Source organism: Scyliorhinus torazame, chromosome 4 (genome assembly GCF_047496885.1).
Source record: "Scyliorhinus torazame isolate Kashiwa2021f chromosome 4, sScyTor2.1, whole genome shotgun sequence".
In the NCBI taxonomy this organism is placed as follows: domain Eukaryota; kingdom Metazoa; phylum Chordata; class Chondrichthyes; order Carcharhiniformes; family Scyliorhinidae; genus Scyliorhinus; species Scyliorhinus torazame.
The window spans coordinates 66,949,207-66,970,596 of record NC_092710.1 but is presented as its reverse complement, the minus strand read 5'-3'; the positions used below and the strand labels follow the sequence as shown (position 1 = coordinate 66,970,596).

Below are 21,390 nucleotides of genomic sequence, written 5' to 3'. Positions count from 1 at the left end.
GCAGCTCCTTTTACAGGCCCGGTCCCCTCACCCCTGACTCGGGCCTCCCCCTCCCCCGCGGGGCCCCATCTCGCCTCCAAGAGGCCCCCCGACCAACCCAACCAAAAGAGTGCCCAACCCGCCCAGCCGCCCTCACCGACTCAAAAGAGAAAAAACACAAATAAAACGAAACCCGGAGTAATACAGAGCCCCCACCCCCTCGAAACAAAAATAAACATAGCATATCAACCGTAGTCCCCAATCACCCGTCCCGACCCTCAATCTGTGTCCAACTTCTCGGCCAGAACAAAGGCACACGCCTCCTCCAGAGACTCAAAATAATGGTGCCGGTCCTTGAAGGTAACCCACAGTCGCGCCGGCTGCAACATGCCAAACTTCACCCCCTTCCTGTGCAGCACCGCCTTCGCTCGATTGTACCCGGCCCTCCTCTTCGCCACCTCCGCACTCCAGCCCTGATATATCCGAACCTCCGCGTTCTCCCACCTGCTGGTCCTCTCCTTCTTGGCCCACCTGAGCACACACTCCCGATCGACGAACCGATGGAACCTCACCAGCACCGCCCGCGGAGGCTCGTTAGCCTTGGGCCTCCTCGCCAGCACTCTATGGGCCCCTTCCAGCTCCAGGAGCCCCTGGAAGGACCCCGCTCCCATCAGCGAGTTCAACATGGTGACCACAAAGGCCCCCACGTCCGGCCCCTCCGGGAGGCCCAGAATCTGCAGATTCTTCCGCCTCGACCGATTCTCCATCTCCTCGAACCGCTCCTGCCATTTCTTGTGGAGCGCCTCGTGCCCCTCCACCTTTACCGCCAGGTCTAAGATCTCGTCCTCATTGTCGGAGATCTTTTGTCGAGCCTCGCGGATTTCCACTCCCTGGGCCATCTGTGTCTCCAGCAGCTTATCAATAGACGCCTTCATCGGTTCTAGCAGGTCTGTTTTAATCTCTCTGAAGCAGCGCTGGATACCCTCCTGCTGCTCTTCCGCCCACTGCATCCACGCTGCATGGTCTCCGCCCGCCGCCATTTTGTCCTTCTTCCCTCGCACCTTCTTCGGTTCCACCACCACCTTTTTTGTCGCCCCGCTCCTAGTTGAAGCAATATACTGACGGGGAGCTGTTGTAGACTCCTTGCCACAACGGGAAACGTCGAAAAAGTGCCGTTGGGGGCCCTGAAAAGAGCCCAAAAGTCCGTTTTTGCGGGAGCCGCCGAATGTGCGACTTAGCTCCGCATAGCCACAACCGGAAGACCGCCAGTGGGGCTCATTAATGCACTGCCATCAACATACATAATCATGTCAAGTTGTTCTGATGGAATATCGCTCAGATCTTCCCTTATTGTGGTAGTTTCCTGAATCAAGGCTAGACAGTCGTGGCCAGGTGCCTCTTCATGGTCAGGGGGACCGCTAAAAAAACAGGCTGGATTGATAGTGGTACAGTATTTAAATGTCAGACGTGGATTGTTTAAAAGGTATATTTCATACCTATTCTGATGAGCTGTGGTAAGATGCTGAGTCTGCAGTTGCCCCAGTAGTGCGATGACCGAGTGGGAGCTATACACCGTAATATCCTGTTGGAGAGTTATATTGGCAGCAGCCTGCAAACTATTGTATATCGCTGCCAAGATCTGGGTGTAAACAGGGTAGCCCAACGCCACTGGATCAAGTTTGGAAGAGTAATATGCCACGGGCCGTGCTTATCCCCATGTTGCTGGGTGAGTACCGCTGTTGAACATCCTTCCAGAACAGTACAGTATATCTGGAACTGTCGGTCGTACAGGGGCTCTCGAGGACCGGTGCTTGTAACAAGGCCTGCTTCAGGCAACGGAAGGCTTCGAGTGCCTCGGTTGTCAGAGTAAAATTCCCCCCTTCACTAGTGTAAGGCGTCAGCAGCTTTGTATAGACAGCGATGTTTGGTATCCACTGCCTACAATAATTCACCATACCCAGCCGATGACGGACCTCCTTGGCTGTGGTAGGGGCGGGGAATTGGCATATTGGTTCAATCCAACTGGGTTCGAGACTTCTTTCTGTGGCTGTAAGTAAAACTCCTAAGAACTTGACCTTTGTCTGAGCCACCAGGACCTTTGATTGTGAAACAACATAACCCAATGAGGATAGGTGGTTTAATAACTGTATCACGTCATCCCTGTTATTGGGCTCGTCGGGACCCGCTACCAATATGTCATCTACATACTGCACTAGAGTGGAACCATGCTCCAATGTCGAGGCCTGGAGTTGGGTCTGCAGACATCTGGAGAAGAGCGTAGGTGAGTTGACAAACCCCTGAGGCAGTCGGGTCCAGGTATACTGCTGTCCATTGTAAGTGAAGGCAAACAAATATTGGCTTTCAGATGCGAGTGGAAGGGCAAAGAAAGCGTGCTGGAGGTCAACTATGGCGAAGACCCAGGCTCGAGCTGGAATTTGAGCCAATATGTGGGCAGGATTAGGGACGAGAGCATGTAACGGCTATGCGATAGCATTGATTGAACGTAAACCCTGTACTAATCGGTACTGGTCTGGTTTGGCTGGTTTAGGCACAACAAGTATGGGGGTGTTACATTCTGATTGGCGAGGGACCAGAATACCCTGTTGCAACAGCTCTCGGATTAATTTGTCTATAGACGGGGCGGCTTGGGGTTTCAGGGGGTATTGCCGAATGGAAGGCAGCGTTACATGGTCCTTAATCGTTACCTTAATGGGTGTAGCATTTGCCTGTCCCACTTGTGATGGGTATTCCGCCCAGACCTGTGGGTTGACATATTCCAAAACGTCACGTCCCAGGTGATGCTGAAGTCGCATGTTAATCGTTTCAGGGACCTCAAAACATTTTATGGAAGTGCCGTCTGGCATGACTTGAAGTGAGTACTCTGTTGGATCTGAATGATCCACTGCCCTCCTTACCATAGGCCCCAGATCCTTGGCATGGTACTGGTCATGGACCTGACGTGTAATATGAGGGCCTACAGAAGCTGACTGTGGCCATAAATGTGGTGGTATTGTAACAAAATCGGCTGTACCTTCTTTTCCCGTGACTGTGGCCGTAATCTTGACTGGCCATTCGGTCCCAATTAACGACCGGTATTTGTCCTCCAACTCCCTGTTTTGTCCGGTTCTGTCATAGGCCAGTGTAACGTGGTGCAGTGAATGTTCAGTGTCTAACGTCCATCACTGGAGTGTGATAGAAATATAGCACTGTTGTCTCATCCTCCATGATTGAACCGTTACCCCTTTGTTTCTGCACTCTAGCTGTAGCTGGAAGATACACAGTAAATCTCGGGCCAACAAGTTACAGTACAATCCAGTAGTCACCACAAAGTGATGACCTGCAGACTTATTCTCATAAGTGACTGTCACAGGTTCAAAAATAGGATACTCACACACCTGTCCTTGGAATCCCAACAAATGCTGGGTGTGGTCGGATAGTGGTAGTCGAAGTTCTGATTGCACCGAAGACATGGCTGCTCCAGTGTCGATTACAAATGGGCAGTGTTGATCTCCTACCTGCAGAGAAATAATAGGTTCCCTGTACGATTGGAGAGTCCTTATGACTAAATTAGCTAGTTAGTGTTGGGAAAGGGTTTGCCTGGGAGAAGTCGGTGTACCTCGTTTGTCCTCCCCTTAGTGGGTACCCCCTCCCTTGGTGGGTACCCCCTCCTTTGGGTCGGGTAGTCTCCTTTTGCTGCCCGTCTTTTGAAGGGGCATTCCTGATGCCAGTGATCTGCACGGCCACAATTAAAACATGTATTGTTCCCTCTATATCTGCCCCGTCCTCTTTTCCCATTGGACCAATGGCCCCTCAGAGGGGGCGGCAGTTGTAAAGCTGTTGGTGCATACGGTGGCCCATAAAGAAGAGCTGAGGGTCCATTTGGGTGGGTTTGATATCCTCCCCCGTGTTGATCCACCCACCCAAGGTCACAATATTGGGGTTCCAGCAGGTAAGCCACCGTATCTGCTGCTGGTTGGGGTCTCAGATCATCCTTTTTCATTGCATACTCAGTCTTAATCTTTGTAACTGAGCCTCCTTCCTGGCCTACACCCTCCTTCCAATAAAATCTGACTGCCCTGGCCATCTGAGAAGGGTCGTTCTCTGTCCAATTCATGTTATTACATTTCACGGTAGTAGCCACGAAAGGTGGTAGGCAATGCATTAACATAGCACAATATTGAGGGGAATTCTGACTATTTTGGTACAGCAAGTCGCCTGACTGCCCACGGTAGATTTCATTAAAACGTTCCAGAAATTCCTCTGGCTCTTCAGTCTTTTTAGGTTTGAGGTCTAAGATAGCAGAAATGTTTATGGGCTTTTGAAATGTGACATTCAACGCATTCAGGATTTGTGCCCGTCTATCATCGTCCAAAGCATAGGCTTGCTGAAGTGCGGCGTGGCTAGCATAATTCAAGTGGTTGAGATGACTGCGGTACTCTGCTGGCATTAAAACCTGCTGGACTAGAGCCCAGAGGTCCCTTGAATCAGCTTGATAAACTGAGATGGTCGTTCTCAGATAGTCCATGAAAACAGCAGGAGATTTCTTCCTATCTGGGATTGCAGCCAGACGAGCTATCATCTCACTGGGTCTCCATGGGAAATAAATATCTATCGTGGGCTGGGCTGCTGCTGTTGCAGCATCAGGGTTGGGTATTTTCCTAATCGGCAACTGTCTTAGAGTCTCACTAGTGGTCGCTTTAGCGGATTCCTCTGGCTCTTCAAAGACTTGGACGTCCTTCCCTTCCGATAGGGGGAGCTCCGGTTCCTCAGAACCATTCCTGTCCTCTTTCTCTGTTCTCATACTTTTCTGTCCGACCATATCGGTCTTAAGGGATCTAGGTGGTCTGCGTAATTGTTTCTGGATAGGATCAGGCCCCACTCTCATTGTCCGAGATCGGGTCCTAGAGCTAACTGGGCTTGTGGAACAGAGCTCCTCTTCTCTAACAGACGGTGAAGGTGCTGAAATAGGACCCAAACTATCAACCGAAGGGGCTGGAGAGGCTGGCATGATTTGAATCTGGGGAGCAGTGACTGGATATAAATTATGATACCCTGGTGGTTCTGGAATTAGTGCAGACAATGCTACTGGTGCAGTCGGGACTCTAGCCGACATAGTCCAATTCTCTAGGTCATCATCTGCGTCTGTCAATGCAAGACCAGCCATTGAACTACGTAGCCCATTTTTAAAACTCGAGTCCACCCTCTCTTTACTTGCGCTTTTTTTGAATGCACACTCCTTTTTCAAGATCTCCAGAGTTTTCTGGTTCCCCCCTTCACTAATTGGAATCCCCATTTTAAGGGCATTTTCTTGCCAACTTGATAACATGATCTTATTCCTCTCCTCTTGACAATATTGTCTCCATAATCCAATTAATTCTTTTGCTTTCATACTTTGGCCCTTTTTTCAGATTTCACCCTGAATTTCTTAATGATGTCCAGGTCTTTATCTGGATAACTATCACATAATGTTTGCAATGGACTGCCTGGATCACTCGTGTTATCCAAGCAATTCCCCAAAATCTCGAACTAATCCGCAAGACTGCGTTGCTCGCCAGTACTGTCGAAGGATACAATTTTAGCTTAATCAACTATAGTTTCCAAAACACTCACGTGGAATTAAATCAATTCCAAAACACAAACACATGGAATTAAACCATCATTCGATGTCCCATCAATTCCAGAATTAACCCAAAACTGAACTTTCAATATTATGATATCCCGTCAGTTTAATTTTCTAATCCCCAGACTGACCTTTGATTTCGTTGAGATGATCTTTCCGTACCAACCGTGAGTGACCAGACCAATCAGACCGTAAGAAGAGGGGAAAATCAATGTGGTCATTTTCCAGCTACACACATTGTGGGCCCATTTCCACTTTCCTTGTCCAACATCAGTCTAATTCTGATTTTGCAGCTGGTCGGTGACCATCTGGAGAAATCCCGGGTTTTCGGCACCAAATGACAATATTAAATTCTTTACCCGTCGGTCTGGCCTCAATAAAACTCGAGATGGATTTGTAGGTTTAGTATTATTTATTTTAACCAACTTGCAAGGCTGACTCGCGTCACAGAGACTCAGAACACAGAAGCTGTCTCCTGGACCCCTCGAAAACGAATGAGGTCGGAGACAAAGAGATCTCTGCAAATACATTCAAATGGCATCACGTTTCACATACACGATTCCCATAGGTCATCCTATACCCCTCCTGACCTGGCCATACATCCTAATTGGCTCACTTCGTATTCCTTAACCCTGGGTCTCTTGTTACCCAGCATCCTTTTCCCCATCTTCCTTGCCATGCTTTCTGAATTCCATTGTCCTTTGTCCTTTGTGAACTCACTAGAATTAAACTGGCCCACATCTACATTACTGTAACTAATATTTGAACTAACTATTTTACATCACATTCGTCAATAATGCAAGACTAGAATAATTGCTTCTTTGTAGCACTACTAAGAAAGCATTTCATGAGCATCTGCGATTCTGTGGTCCCCCCCTCCCGGGCATCTGCAGTCCTCTATTGATTATTCCATCCACTGATAATGCATGTGAGTAGTCCCGGCCCCTTGAAGAAGTAAAACTCCGGTGATGATTGTTTTGTCCTTCGTGTCATGTTAGCCTGGTCTCAGGCCTTAAATAATGATGATCACAGCCAGCATTTGGTTTTAAAGGAAGCCTTTCTAGCTTCAAATCTTAAAAGGAGGGGAACTGTTGGTGCAGACACAGTGAGTTCTCAGTTCTGTTATTTCAGACGGAAGTCATGTATGTGATGGGCTATGTTTACTTTCCCACAGGACAGATGTTAATGAAGCAAGAGTTAGTGAAGTTTCTGTCAAAAAGGCCACGAGTTATCTCTGAACGCGAATGGGACAAATGTTCACAAAACAAGAAGCATTGTCAAATGGCCCTGAGTTATGTCTTAGGGCAGCTAAGAAGCAAAGTTCACTAAACTGTGTCTAGTCTTGATGTGGTGTCCAAAATAGAATCTGTTCTGACCAACCCAATTGGACGAAATCTAGATCTCGAATCCTTCAAAATCAAACCAGACAGATGGGTGACAAGGTAGAACCGTGGTTAGCACTGTTGCTTCACAGCGCCAGGGTCCCAAGTTCGATTCTTGGCTTGGGTCTGTGCGGAGTCTGCATGTTCTCCCCGTGTCTGCGTGAGTTTCCTCTGAGTGCTCCAGTTTCCTCCCACAAGTCCCAAAAGACGTGCTTGTTAGGTGAATTGGACTTTCTGAATTCTCCCTCAGTGTACCGAACAGGCGACGGAATGTGGTGAATAGGGGATGTTCACAGTAACTTCATTGCAGTGTTAATGTAAGCCTACTTGTGACACTAAAAAAATCAAACCAGGCAGACCACTCGGTATCCACCCAGGCACCAGATATGAAACCCTGTTGACCCTGCAACATCTGAGGGCTTGTGCCAAAATTCAGAGAGAGCTTTCCCACATATAAGGCAAGCAACAGACTGACAAAGCTATCCTCATGGAATCACACCTTGCAGATTATGTTCCCAACAACACCATCTCCATCCCCATGTATGTCCTGTCTCACAGACAGGAAAGACCCAGCAGAAGTGGCAGCACAATGGTGTGCAGCCAGGAGGGAGTTGCCCTGGGAGCCGACAACATCGACCCCAGAACTCATGAGTCAGCTCATGGTATCAGGCCAAGCATGGAGTCGGAAATCTCCAGCAGATTACATCAGCTGATGAATTAGAACTTATTCATGTTGAACACTACTTGGAGGAAGCACTGAGGGTGGCAAAGCTGCAGTATGTACAGTGGGAGAGGGATTTCAATGTCTATCACAAAGAGTGGTTCTGTAGCACCAGCATGAACCACATTGGCCGAGTCCAAAAATATATAACTTCTATTCATGTCTGTGGCAGGTGATGAGGCAACCTCTAAGAGGGATAATCATATTTGACCTCACCCCTCACCAATTTACCTGCCGCAGATGCATCTGCCATGCTAGTATCAATCGGAGTCAGCACCACATCGTTCTTGTGAAGACGAAGTCCTAACTTCATATTGAAGATACCCTCCATCATGTTGTGTGGCTCTACCACCGTGCTGCATGAGATAGATTTCAAACAGATCTAGCAACTCAAGACTGGGCATCTGTGAGCTGTAGGCCATTAGCAGCAGCAGAATTGTACTTAGCCACTGAATCACAATCTGTAATCTCATGACTTTACATATCCCCCACTCTACTATGACCACCAAGCAATCAACCCTGGTTAACTGAAGAGTGCAGTAGGCCATGTCAGGAGTAGCACCATACCTAAAAATGAGGGGACAACCTGATGAAGCTACAACATAGGTGTAATAATCCAGGAGACACAAAGAAGAAGGCTAAATAGGTTTATTTTAACTCAAAAGATAAAGCCGCTGTCATGGCAAACAACACAAATATCCCTGTCCGGAATTATCAGAACTCTCGGTCCGGTTCTGGCAGTAGCATTAAAACGCGTCCCAGCTGGGTGGGCCTCCGCCCGCTACCATAGGACCCTGTATTCTACGTGCCCCACAGGGCGATAAATAAGTGGTCCCCCGTGGTCCTCTTGAGGGTTATCGCATCCCTCTTCCCCCCCCCCCCCCTAAGTCCAGATCATAGCTCCCATGGCAATGAGGCCTCTTTCGCATCTTGGCGTATGGCCTTGGGTTAACCATCAGTGGAGCTGGAGCGGGGGGCGTGAAGCAGAAGGGGGTTTGTCGCTTCCTGGCAGAGCATTGAAAGGCTACTGATGGGGGCTCCTCTTCGATGCTGATCTCGGCTGATGGTCAGTGTCTCAGTCTCCACCTGGGGGAATGACTCACGTTTTCCACGGACTGAGGGTTGAGCACATTAGACATTGAGGGCATTGTCCCGTCCTGAGCAGTTTCAATAGGGGAGGACTTTATGGTCTTCTCCTTAGTCTTGACTCTGAAATGGGACCAGTCTTTCCCATAACTCCTGGGATCCAAGAAGATCTATCTCTAAAGTTACGTACAAAGATTGTGTCTCCTGCCTTGAAGGTCCTGTTGGGCCTTGGCGTATCAGAATTTATTTTCTAGATTGGAACTAATTGGCTGAGCCTGGTCCAGGGTTGATGGCCCAAAAGCAGCTCTCCAAGCTCACCTGTTCTGGTGTGTGGCATGGTCCTGTAATTGAAGAAGAACAGGGCCAATTTGGTGTCCAGAGAACCAGCTGTTTCTTCATGCTATTTTTAAATGTTTGGACTGCCTGTTCAGCCATGCCATTGGAAGATAGATAGTATGTCACCATTTGGAAATGTTTAATCTCTTTGAACTTCACAAATGCCTGGAATTCTCCGCTGGTGAAGGGGGACCCGTTGTCTGACATGACTTCCAGTATCCCATGAATGCAAAAAGAATGCTAGAGTTTCTCTACGGTAATGTTGGAGTTGTGGTGGACATCTTGTGTGTCCATCCATTTATGATGAGTGCCGACCAAGATTAAGAACATCGATCCCATGAATGGCCCAACGAACTCCGTATGTACCTGTACCCAAAGTCTTCCCAGCCATGCCCATGGGTGCAGCAAGGATGAAAGTGGGAGCTTCTGGTTGTACTGACACTGTTTCACCAGATACTCAATGTCAGTATCAAGCCCGGGCCACCAGACGTAGCTCCCTACAAACATCTTCATCTTGGAGACCCCTGGGTGATTGTTGTGTCGCTCGGTCAAGATTGGGCACTGACCTGCACAGAGGCCGACCACTCAGGTTCCCCCTGGGATGATGCCGTCTACCACGCTCAATTCTTGGAGTTTGGATGGGGAGGGCTTCATATTCTCTATGGCGTGTTCTCCAATTCTGCCACGTAGGATCATGTTTTGCGTGCATGGGTCCTTTTGGGTACACGCCTGGGCTTGTTTTGCAGATACAGGCAGGATATCCAGGAAATTTTGTGTCATTATGACTTCTTCCATTACTGGCGGAGGGGCAAAGCTTGTGGGCATCGACAGGCGACTCAGGATGTTGGCGATGTGCGTGCCAGGAGTACTCATAAGCCACCAATAATAGTGCCCAATGTTGGATCTGAGCCGAGGAGATGGAGGGATCGCTTTGTCCTCCTTTAAAGGCCCAATAGGGGTTCATGGTGCGTGATTATTGTAACGTGTCGGCCGTAGACATATGGGTGGAATTTCTTCACTTCGATTATCATGGCCCGTCCCTCCTTTTTCGACTTGTTCATAGCATTGTTCTGCATCCGCCAGGGGTCGTGATGCATATGCAATTGGTGCCTAGGTGCCATTGTCCCATCCATGGGAGAGGACTGCCCCTACTCTGTACGGCGAGGCATCTGTCTTGTGGATTGTAGTTGGCCAAGATGTTGGATGATAGCAGCTGGGTTTCACTTTTGTGAATGCTTCATCTTGTGTCACCTGCCACGGCTACCTCTGCTGCTTCTTCAACTGTGCGTGCAGGGGTGCCAGTAAAGTAGCCAAGTTGGGGATGAATTTCTGTAATAATTAATGAGGCCTCAGAATGATTTCAGCTCTGTCATATTTTGTGGATCAGTGTCCCTTTTATGACCTTTATTTATCCTCGACAGGGTGCAACCTGCCTTTTTCGATGCAGTTCCTGAAGTATCATTCCTCTGCCAACTGAAACACACACTTTTCCCACTTAAGGCTGACACCCGCAATGGATAATCATCGTAGAACTTCCTCCAGGTTTGCCAGATGTTGTTCTTAGGTGGCTACTTTGATCAACACATCCATTTGTACATTGGAAAATGGAGCACGTAGATGAGACGGTGGTTCCAATGTACATTTCAAGGGAGTGACCGTTGAAGTTTGATTTCAACTGGGCCAACCTTGGGGGCGGTGATACAGTTCAATTGTATCATTTTGTCCTGTTCATCCTGGGCCTGAAGTGGCTTTGGCTTCCGGCCTAGACGTCATGTACTGTTGATTCTGCCAGTGTTGCCTTCAGCTTTCAGTGTCTTCCCTGTCACCTCTGGCAGCCTTTAGTATTGTCCCCATCCCAACAGCCTTCAGACTTTTCCCCCTTCCCCCAGCAGCTGTCAGTCTCCTCACCCCAACCCCAACAGCCTTCAGTGTTCCCCTCACTGCTGCTCATCTTCAATACCACCCCCCCGCTTTCCCCCCTGCCCCCTTTCTTCCCTCGCCAACTCCGGCAGTAGCCTTCAGTCTATTCCCCCCTTCTGGCAGCTTTCAGTCTCCCCCTCCCCCTCCAGTAGTCTTCAAAGTTTCCCCCTCGGTATCCTCCCACATTTCCCCCCACCGCCCGGTAGCCTTGTAGATCTACCACCACCCCCTCCCCGGAGTAGACACTTACCTCCCTTGACTTCAAGGCTCTCTTATCCCTGAACATATATACCGGTAGCCTGGGACCTGGCTCGTTGACCCTGGGTCCGGGCCCTTCACACGCAAAACTTGGCCCTTCTCCCTGGAGACCGGGACCTGGGCCCCTTGCCCCTGGGACCTCGCCCCCAGGTCCTGGCCTCCTCACTCAAAGGCCTTGGCGCTCTCGCTCCTAGGCCCTGGCTCCCTCACCCCAGATCCTGGCCTCCTTGCCATGAGTTCCTGGTTCCTTGACACCAGCTCCTGGCCCCCTTGCCTCCTGTTCCTGGCCCCCTCACCTGTTCCTCCCCCCCCCCCCCCCCCTTGCCACCAGTTCCTTGCCCCCTTACCACCAGTTCCTGGCCACCTTGCCACCAGTTCCTGGTCCTCTTGCCACGAGATCTTGGCCCCCTTGCCACCAGTTCCTGGCCCCCTTGCGACTAGTTCCTCAACCTCTGCCACCAGTTCCTTGACCCCTTATCACTAGTTCCTGAACCCCTTGCCACCAGTTCTTGGTCCCTTCATCCCCAGGTCCTGGCCCCTCGCCCCCTGCCCCTTTGCCCTGATTCCTTTCCCAGTACCCACTCTTCCCCTTGAATATGTGGAGCTGCTCCATGAGTGCAGCACTTGCCTCCGAACACCCCTTGGTGGTTTGCTCGCCAGCTGAGTTTCTTTTGAAACCAGTCGCGATTCGCGCCATTGTGGCATGCCTCTGCTGCGGGTGGACATTTTACCCCGGTGTCGAGTCCTAATAATGAGATGCAAACCTATTGAGATTAGGTTCCCAACATGGCGGAAAACACATTCCACCAATGAAGGGGGAAGGGGATGATTGAAGCAAGCTTTCCCGCTGATGTAAACATAACTTAACCGTCTCACAATATTTTCTCCTCCTTTTACTGAAACAGCCCAACGGAAATGTGAGAGGAAAATCGTGGCCTTAGGCTTGGGGATATCCAAAAATGAGGTGTTAGTCCTGTGAAGATACAACACAGGGCCAGTTATATTAGAGAGTGGAATCTGTCCGTGTTAGTCAGAAATCAAGATCTCAAAATCAACTGATCGAATCAAAGATCTGCAGTCTTGTAGCAACCAGTCATGACTGATATTGACATCTAACAGGAGGAGGAGTCTCCACAAATATTCCCATCGTGACTGATGGAGGAACTCGGCACATGCAAAAACCAAAGTTGAAGTATTGGCAGCCACCTTCAGTCAAAATTGCCGAGTGGGGCTACAGTCTGAGGATATGGGGTAGACTATTTAGGATAGAGATGAGGGTAAATTTCTTCACCCAGAGTGAGGTCAGCCTATGGAATTCGCTAGTTGAGGCAAAAACATTTGTATGTTTTCAAGAAACAGTTAGATAAAGCACTTGAGGCGAAGAAGATCAAAGGATTTGGTGGAAGGCAGGATCAAGCTATTGAGTTGGATGATCAGCCAGGATCGTGATGAATGATGGAGCTGGATCTAATGGCCGAATAGCCTTCTCCTGCTCCTATTTTCCATGTTTCTGTGGATGATTCATCATGTCTTCATCCCGAGACCCCAGCAGTAGGGATGCCAATCTTCATCTAATCAATTTCACGGCAGATAATATAATGAAATGATTGAAGGTGCTAGGTACTGCAAAAAGCTGTTGACTCTAAAAGTATCCCGGCAGTGGGGCTCCAGGGAAATGGTATGGGCATTCAAAGAAAAAGAAACCGCAACAGGGCTGTAAAATGTGGATATATTTGTACATTGCTCCAGAACTAGCTGCACCGCTAACCAAACTGTCCCAGTACAGCTACAATACTGGATCCACCCGACAATTTGAAAAATTGTCCAAATATGCCCTGTACACAAAAAGGACAAATCTAATCTGGCCAATTACTACCCAGCAGCCTCCTTTGATCATCATCAAAGTGATGGGAGGTGTCATTCTACAGGAGTTCCTCAGGGTGGTGGCCTGGGCACAACCATCTTTAGCTGCTTTATCAGTGACCTGCCTTCCATCATAAGGTCAAAAGACAGATGTTCTCTGATGAATGCACAATGTTCAGCACCATTCACAATTCCTCAGATACTGAAGCAGTCTATGCCCATAGAAGGCAAGACCTGAACAATGTTCAGGCTTGGCCTGATAAGTGGCAATTAACATTTGCTCTACACAAGTGCCAGCAATGACCATCTCCAATACAGGGAATTTAACCATCGTCCCTTGACATTCAATGACATTACAATTGCTAGATTCCCCACTATCAACATCTGGGAGGGAGGAGTGCTGCTGTGGGGGAGGTGAGCAGTTATTTTTTTCAAAAACATTTTATTGAAGGCATTTTCAATATATACATAACCAAAAAGTTCAAAAGCCAACCAGGGCCACAGGAAACAATCCCCTTCCCCCTGCATACACCCGTTCCCCCTTTTCCAGTTTTTCACCCCAACCCCCACCCAAACAGAAAATAAAATGAGCCCCCCCCCCCCGCTGATGACGTTATACTCCTTGATAAAATCGCTGAGCAGCCTGCACCTCGAGGTGAACCCCTCCTCCACACCTCAAATTCGAACTTGATTTTTTTCCAACTGCAGGAACCCTTCCAGATTGCTCACCTGTAGCCCGGTCTTCAGCGGTTCCGAAACAAAATCCGTCTCTGGGCTATCTCTCCCCACTTGAACTCCTGGATCCTTCAACATTCCAAATAATGCCACCCACCGACTTGAGGATACCTCTACCCCCAAAATCGTTGCTATTACTCCGAAAATCCCATCCGAAACCCCCTCAACCTCGGACACGCCCAAAACATATGCGCATTATTCGCAGCCTCCCCGCACACTGCCCACACTTATCCTCCACCCCGGAAAGAATGGCTTCATCCTGGACACCGTCATGTGGGCCTGTGCACCCCTTTAAATTGGATAAGGCCTAGTCTAGCACACGGCGAGGACGCATTTACCTTCTGCTGTGCTTCACTTCAGACTCCAGCCTCCAATGTCCCACCAAACTCTTCTTCCCACTTACCTCTAGCCTTCTCCACGGGAGTACTCTCCCTTTTCGTCAACTCCGCATACATGTCCGCCGCAACCCTATCCTCCCCTATTTCATCCTCGCTTATCCTGCAGCACCGGGGCACAGCATCGGAAATGATGGCACCTCCTTCCTCATAAAGTCCCTAACGTCCAGATATCTGAACCCATTCCTCTTCGGTAACTGGTACGTCCCTTTCAGCTTTGTGAGATGCTGCAGTTGCGGTCAGAGCACAAGAGGAACCACAGCAAGAGCACCCTGAGCAGACCACACATGCTTGCTACAGACATCCACTTCTATACCCTTTCAAGGCACACTGGATCTACCCTGTCCTGAGAACTGTGAGGACCTGCCAATGACTGCAGCACCCCCTCTCGCCTAGCCATTGCTTCACAGAGCTCATGTAGGTGGTGATGACATGTAGATCGGGATGTATCACCAGTGGTTAGCACTGCTGCCTCACTGCTCCAGGATCTTGGGTTCAATTCCGGCCTCAGGTGTCTGTGTGGAGTTTGCACTTCCTCCCCGTGTCTGCGTGTGTTTCCTCCGGGTGTTCTGGTTTCCTCCCACAGTCCAAAGATGTGCAGGTTAGGTAGATTGGCCATGCTAAATTGCCCCTTAGTATCCAAAAGTTTAGGTGGGGTTACGGGGATAGGGTGGAGGCATGGGCTTAAGTCAGGTGCTCTTCCCAAGGGCAGACTTGATGGGCTGAATGGCCTCCTTCTGCACTGTAAATTCTACAATTCTATTCTGGATTTGACTCTCCGTGAAATTCACAAATCTCTCGATGGAGGATGAATATGTGTTCATGCCAGTGACACGGTGGATCACATGGCCCGGATTGGCTTCTCCATCCTTTGTTTATGGGTACACATGTCCTCTCGAAGCTCATGCTTCAGCTCCAGCATCTGCTACTTTCTTGAAGTCTCCAGTGATATGTCTTCAGCCTGAAGCTTGACATTGCCTTGTCCCCTCACCATCTTCCAAGTGTGTGACCTCAGCTATCAGTGCTTCCATTCGATGCTCAGGCTTGTCTTTGCTGTGCTCACCCGATATTGGCCACTTTACTGATTGCTGTGATTGTCCTTATCTTGACAGTATTGGCACTGGTGGTGGGTGCGTGGGAATAATGTAACGGTTAACCCTCTGAGGACCAGTCTCCTCCTCAGAGCTCAATTGCTGTTCCCGGTCACATCAGCCTTTGATCTGAAAGAGATAGGAGAATGTTAGAGGGAAACCTACACTCCAATACATCCATTATCCTATTACTAATCTGGAGCTCAATGTGATCAGTGATGGACACATCAACACCAGGTTTTAAGGTCACCGGAAGCTCTTCTGTGCTCATTCATTCAGCCACTCGCTCTCTCGGCTCCACATCCCATCTGACAATCAGTGATTGCCCGTCCTCACTCCAGTTCTTCCAGCTCCAGTGCTTCAGAGGTCATTGGCATATAGAAGGCAAGATCTAACAGCGTCACTCTTATTGGCTCACTCCCATATGTTGTGTGCTCTCTTCAGTCAGCACGTAAATTTCCATTGTTGCTCACCCATCAAGGACACTCACTATCTTCTGCTGGTGGCAGCCTGACTGTTCATCTCTCTACAAGAATGCTACCTGCAGTCAATGCTGCTGTCTGGGCATTGACAGTGGCTGGTTAGTGATCAACTTTCTACCAATTTCACATTCATCCTTATTCACATAGATGTCTGTAAGTTTAACATTGTGTGCTGAACTCACCTTGTCAGAACACATCAGGACATATATCCTTTTGCCACATGGGAACCACTTGCCCCACCCCACAAAAGTCCTCGGCAATCTCCATAGCAAATCAGGGTAAGGATGCTGCGCCATTATACTTTGTGTCTTTTAATCACTGCTACATTTCCATTTTGTTATTTCCTTGCCGCCTGCACATCCCCATTTTCCTGTTGCTTTTAACAATTTATGTTGCTGTTATTTCCCAGTTCCAATGACAGTTCATTGAACTGAAACATTTTGCTCATCACAGATACTGCCTGACCTGCTGAGTATTTCCGGCATATTCTATTTAAATTACACATTTGCAGCATCTTGCCTATTTTCCCTTCTAATTAAAGCTTTGTTTCTTGAATGTCTTACAGTGTGTATTATTAATGTCATTTTTTTAAAACACTGGTGATTTACCTTGATTCCTGTTATTTATCTCCCTCTGATCCCCAGGCTACATGATAATTCTCTCACAGCTTCTTGTGCCGAGGAGCTCGCCTCCGCTCTCAGTACAAATCGGTCACTGACTGATCTGGACCTCAGCGACAATAAACTGGGGGATTCAGGAGTGAAACTACTGTCTGTGGCTCTGAGGAGTCCGGAGTGTAAAGTACAAAAACTGAGGTAAATGCCAGTTTGTGTGAGATTGTGTTTATAACTAGATATCAAACAATATATTCTGAGCACTGTTATTGGTATAATAAATAAACACTGTCCCTCATTATCGGTGTCACTAATATGGGCTGTACCTTCTATGGAGTGGCAATCAGACTCAGAATGCCAGTCCATTCTAACTATTTACCCCGGAATGCAGCCACACCTTTCTCGTCCTACCCCAATTCAGGCCGGGTGAGAAAGGAGCAGTGCAATGGGATTTCAACGCCCTGTGTCAAGGCAGGACAGTCGATGGTAAGGAAGCCATGGACGTTGTCTTGGCGATTTATTGAGAGGATTTTGAGTGAAGATAAGGTGTCTGTGGAGGCGATTGAGGCCAAGTGGGAGCAGGGGCTGGGACTGCCGGGAATGTGGTGTGAGATGCTTTGGAGGGTGAATGCCTCAACCTCGTGTGCAAGGCTGGGGTTGATACAGCTAAAGGTGCACCTGACAAAGTCGAGGATGAGACAGTTGTTTGAGGGGATAGAGAATATTTGTGAATGGTGTGGGAGGGGCCCAGCTAGTCATGTACAAATGTTCTGGTCCTGCCCGAAGTTGGAGAAATTTTGAAGGCTGTTTTTCAGCACCATGTCGGCGATCTTGCATGTGGACTTGGAACCTAGTCCCCTTGATGGCCATATTCAGGGTGTTGGACCTGCTAGAGTTGCAGGCGGGAGGGGGTTGCAGATGTTTTAACCTTCAGCTCACTGATCACTCGCAGGTGCGGGTTGTTGGGATAGAGGTCAGCTTCACCACCCTGTACCTCGGAATGGCTCGGGGATTTACTGGATTTCCTGCATTTGGAGAGGGTGTCATTTTCCCTAAGATGGGCAAATAAGGCAAATAAGGGCACAAGACATGGGGTTTGTTTATTCTGCATTTTGGAGAACTAGTTACTGACAACTGTGTTGCTCTCTTTATTTGGTTCTAAATATGGCGGTCAATATGGTCACCTTCCTTCATCCTAATTACGTTCGCTTTAGAGTCGCCAGGTATCTTTCGATACCGCCACAAGTTTCAAACCCGAATACTGATCAAAGAGCCGGTACATCAGTTAGTTAGTTCAAAATCAATACTATTTATTTACACACACAGCAATCTACTCATGCACAAAATACTACAGACTAAATTATCACTACTGCTAAAGCCTATACTTAGCTTCGGGTGCCCACTCAGTCAGAGGAACAATGGCTGTTGTTCGGATCTGAGGCTGCTAGGGTCGAAGTGGTGAAGCGGAACAGCTAAGGTCGTCCGTCTGGTAGTGACCGTTGACCTTGGACTTACTTGCTTCTGGTGGAGCTGGTGGAAGGGTCTCTCCGCTTTGAGAGCCAATTCCAAGAGAGCGATTCTCTCCTGGGGCCTTCTTATACCCGAAGGGGCTTCGGTGCTTTTGGGCGGGCCTTGAACTTGGCCGCAATCAATTGGGCTGTAACTTTATCACTTGTATTGATCTTGACCAAAGAAGGGGTGGGTGCCCTGATGGCTGGGCGTGTCCTAGCTGGCCTTTGGTCTGGCTTTGTTTGTGCTTTCGGTTTGGGGAACTGGTGCCGTGAGGTCTGGAGCCAGATCGGTTACTTGAGTATCTCCCTTTGTTCCTGGAGATGGGCCATCAATATGCTAATGGTCCTACAGTTTCATTCTCGTCTGGGAGCTGCGGTTCCAATACACATACAGGCTCTGTGCCTGCCTGCTTTCTTAGCATTGTCCATAGTTCCCTGCAATCTTTGCAAACATCCATTTTGTATTCTGGAAGTGGCCATCCCTGATGGCTACAAGTGTTAGGATGGGGGAGGGGGGTTGTTTTTGTGTTATAATGTTTTTCCAAGTTAAAATGTTAAAACCTTGAATAAATATACTTTAAAATAAAAAGGAAGCCATTGGTCCCTTTTTGGGGGGAAATTGAGGGGGCAGTCGGGAGTAGTGGGGGTTAGTTGGCGGGTGCTTTCGGAAGGCAGGGGGTAGCAGTATTCCAGCACAAGTTGAGGGGGTGCGGGGAGAGGTCGTGGTCATTACTAACAAGGTAGAAGCAGTTCGAATTCTGCTCCATTTTTATGGATAACTATTACTGCAAGACAGTCAGAACCATCTGAAGTTTGCAATTTAATTTGGAGTATGAGATGGTTCCCAAAAGACACTTGAACTTCGAGGGCATTTGAAATATAATCCTTATAACTGGGTGAATGGAACTTGTGGACCTTTACAAAAACTGCCTTCACTCTGACTCCTGTTATTTCTCTCTGTCAGTGCCACAGATTTTTGTGCCGAGGTTTGGGGGAATAAAGAGACAATGTACCCTCTGAGGTCCCCTCCTCCTCAGTGGTGGACTGCTGTTCTCCAGTCACCATAGCCTTTGAATTGTGAGAGAGAGATGAGTGATTAGAGGGTTCCAACACATCCTTCAGACATCTCTATTTGACCAGTAATGGACACGTAAACACCATGTTTTGAGCTCATCTGAAGGTCTCCCATGCCCATTCATATGACCCCTCACTCTCACAGCTCTACAACTCAATTCACCATCATCGATTTCCCACCTTGTCTCCAGGACTTCCAGACTTTGTCTTCTTTGGGCGTAACAATAGGAAGATCTGGATGCTGCCACCTGTCTTCCCATAGGCTGTGTGTTCTCTTCTACAAATACATAAATTTCCATTGTTACTCACCCATCAAAGACATACACCATCCTATTTTGGTGAGAGCGTGATTGTGCATTTTGGCACCACAGAGATGCCTCCATGCATGTGACCACTCAGTTGTGGCAGTTCAGGAGTCAACACTGACTGAGAGGACCCTTCACAGAGAGGCTGACATGCTTCTGACAGCCAGTACGCCTGACTGGGCATTGCCAGTGACGGGGTGGCATTCCTTTTCTACTAACTTCAATTTCATCCTTAATTCACATGTAAGGCTCTAAACTTAACATTGTGCACAACATTCATAGCCGTTATCTTTGCCCCCAGCGCGGACTTCCCAGCGGTGAATTCTAGCATCAGAGGGAACAACTGTGAAAAGATCTACCAAGGCCATTGAAGAAGCAGGGACGAGGCTTCCGGTGGCGGCCATGGAGGAGTAGGTCGTGCATTCGGCAGCCCGCCTGGAACGGACTCCCAGACCTTTTTCAGGAGTTTCCATAGACTTTTTGGGGCAGACTGGTGAAGCGAACACTGACAAAATGATTCCCTCTCGACTTCCGGTTGCGGCTATGCGGAGCTAAGCCGCACCATTCAGCAGCTCCCGCTACCACGGACCTTCGGGCTCGTTGGTGGAGCCCCAACGGAACTTTTTTTTTTTTTGACGCAGCCCGTGGGGAAGAGAAGAGAGAGGTCCCCCTCCAACTTCTATGAAACGGACCAGAAGTGTAACGGCCAAAGGAGCGGCGCTGGAGCAACGGGAGAAGCGAGGGGAAGAAAACAAAATGGCGGCGGCCAGGGACAAAGGGGAGCTGCAGGAGTTCAGCAAGCGCTGCTTCGAGGAGCAGCGCGAGGAGATGCGCAAGGAGATGTTGGCGCCTATGCTTGCTACACAAGAGGTGGGCGGGAAGACTCGAAGATCTGGATAACAGGTCGAGGAAAAAGAATCTGCGAATCCTGGGTCTCCCTGAGGGAGTGGAGGGGGCTGATGCTGGGGCATACGCGAGCACGATGCTCGAGGCGATGATGGGCACGAAGGCCCCTTCGAGGCCGCTGGAGTTCGACGGGGCACATTGGGTGCTGGCGAAGAAGCCCCAGGCAATTGAGTCACCAAGGGCGATGGTGGTGAGGTTCCACCGGTTCACGGACAGAGAGTGGGTCCTGAGATGGGCCAAGAAGGAGCGGAGCAGTAAGTGGGACAATGCAGAGATCCGAATATACCCGGACTGGAGCACGGAGGTTGCAAAGCGGAGAGCGGGTTTCAACCGGGCGAAAGCGGCGTTGTACCTGAAAGAAGTGAAATTCGGAATACTGCAGCCAGCGCGACTGTGGGTCACATACAAGGGCCAACACGATTACTTCGAAACGCCTGAAGAGGCGTGGACCTTTGTACAAGCCGAAAGTTTGGACTGTAACTGAGTGTTTGTGAGGGTGGGGGGGATGTTTTGAGGTTTGATGTGTGATGGTTGTTGTATATAGGGGGTCAATCACGCGCAGGAAATGTTACATGGGCTGGGGGAGAGAGACAAGGCCGCGACAGGAGCTGCGCCAGAGGGGGCGGAGCGGGCTTTGGAAAGGCGGGAAGGGGAACGAAGGAATGCATATGGATTGGGAGACTCCCACGCGGGGAGGTCAATGGGACGGCGGGGGAAGCCGGGGTCAGCAGGCGTCAGCTGACTTACGGGAGTGACATGGGGGGAGCAAAAAAGCTAGACCGGGGTCTAGCGGAGGGGGGAAGGGGGGGGAAAAGGGTTGCTGTTGCACTGGCCGAAAGGGAATGGGACACAGAAGAGGTGGTCGGGATGGGGGTCTCCCCTCTGGGGGACTGGAGGGTGAGGGAGGCGTGGACACGGGACTGGCCCAGAAAAGGAGATGACTAGTCGGCGGGGCGTGGGGGGGGTGAGAGCCCCTCCAATCCGGCTGATAACGTGGAATGTGAGGGGCCTGAATGGGCCGGTGAAGAGGATTCGAGTGTTCGCGCACTTGACGGGACTGAAGGTGGACGTGGCCATGCTCCAAGAGACACACCTGAAGGTGGCGGACCAGG

At 49.3% G+C, this 21,390-nt stretch overlaps 1 protein-coding gene across 2 annotated transcripts in view; it reads left to right on the top strand.

Annotated features, from left to right (window-relative positions):
- LOC140410278 (NACHT, LRR and PYD domains-containing protein 3-like) overlaps positions 1–21,390 on the top strand; it is a 169,051-nt gene that overhangs the window by 111,626 nt on the left and 36,035 nt on the right. For both annotated transcript variants that reach the window (XM_072498239.1, XM_072498240.1), the window contains one exon: positions 16,513–16,683. In XM_072498239.1, coding sequence (XP_072354340.1) covers positions 16,513–16,683 — 171 coding nt within the window. The remainder of the gene's footprint in view (positions 1–16,512; positions 16,684–21,390) is intronic.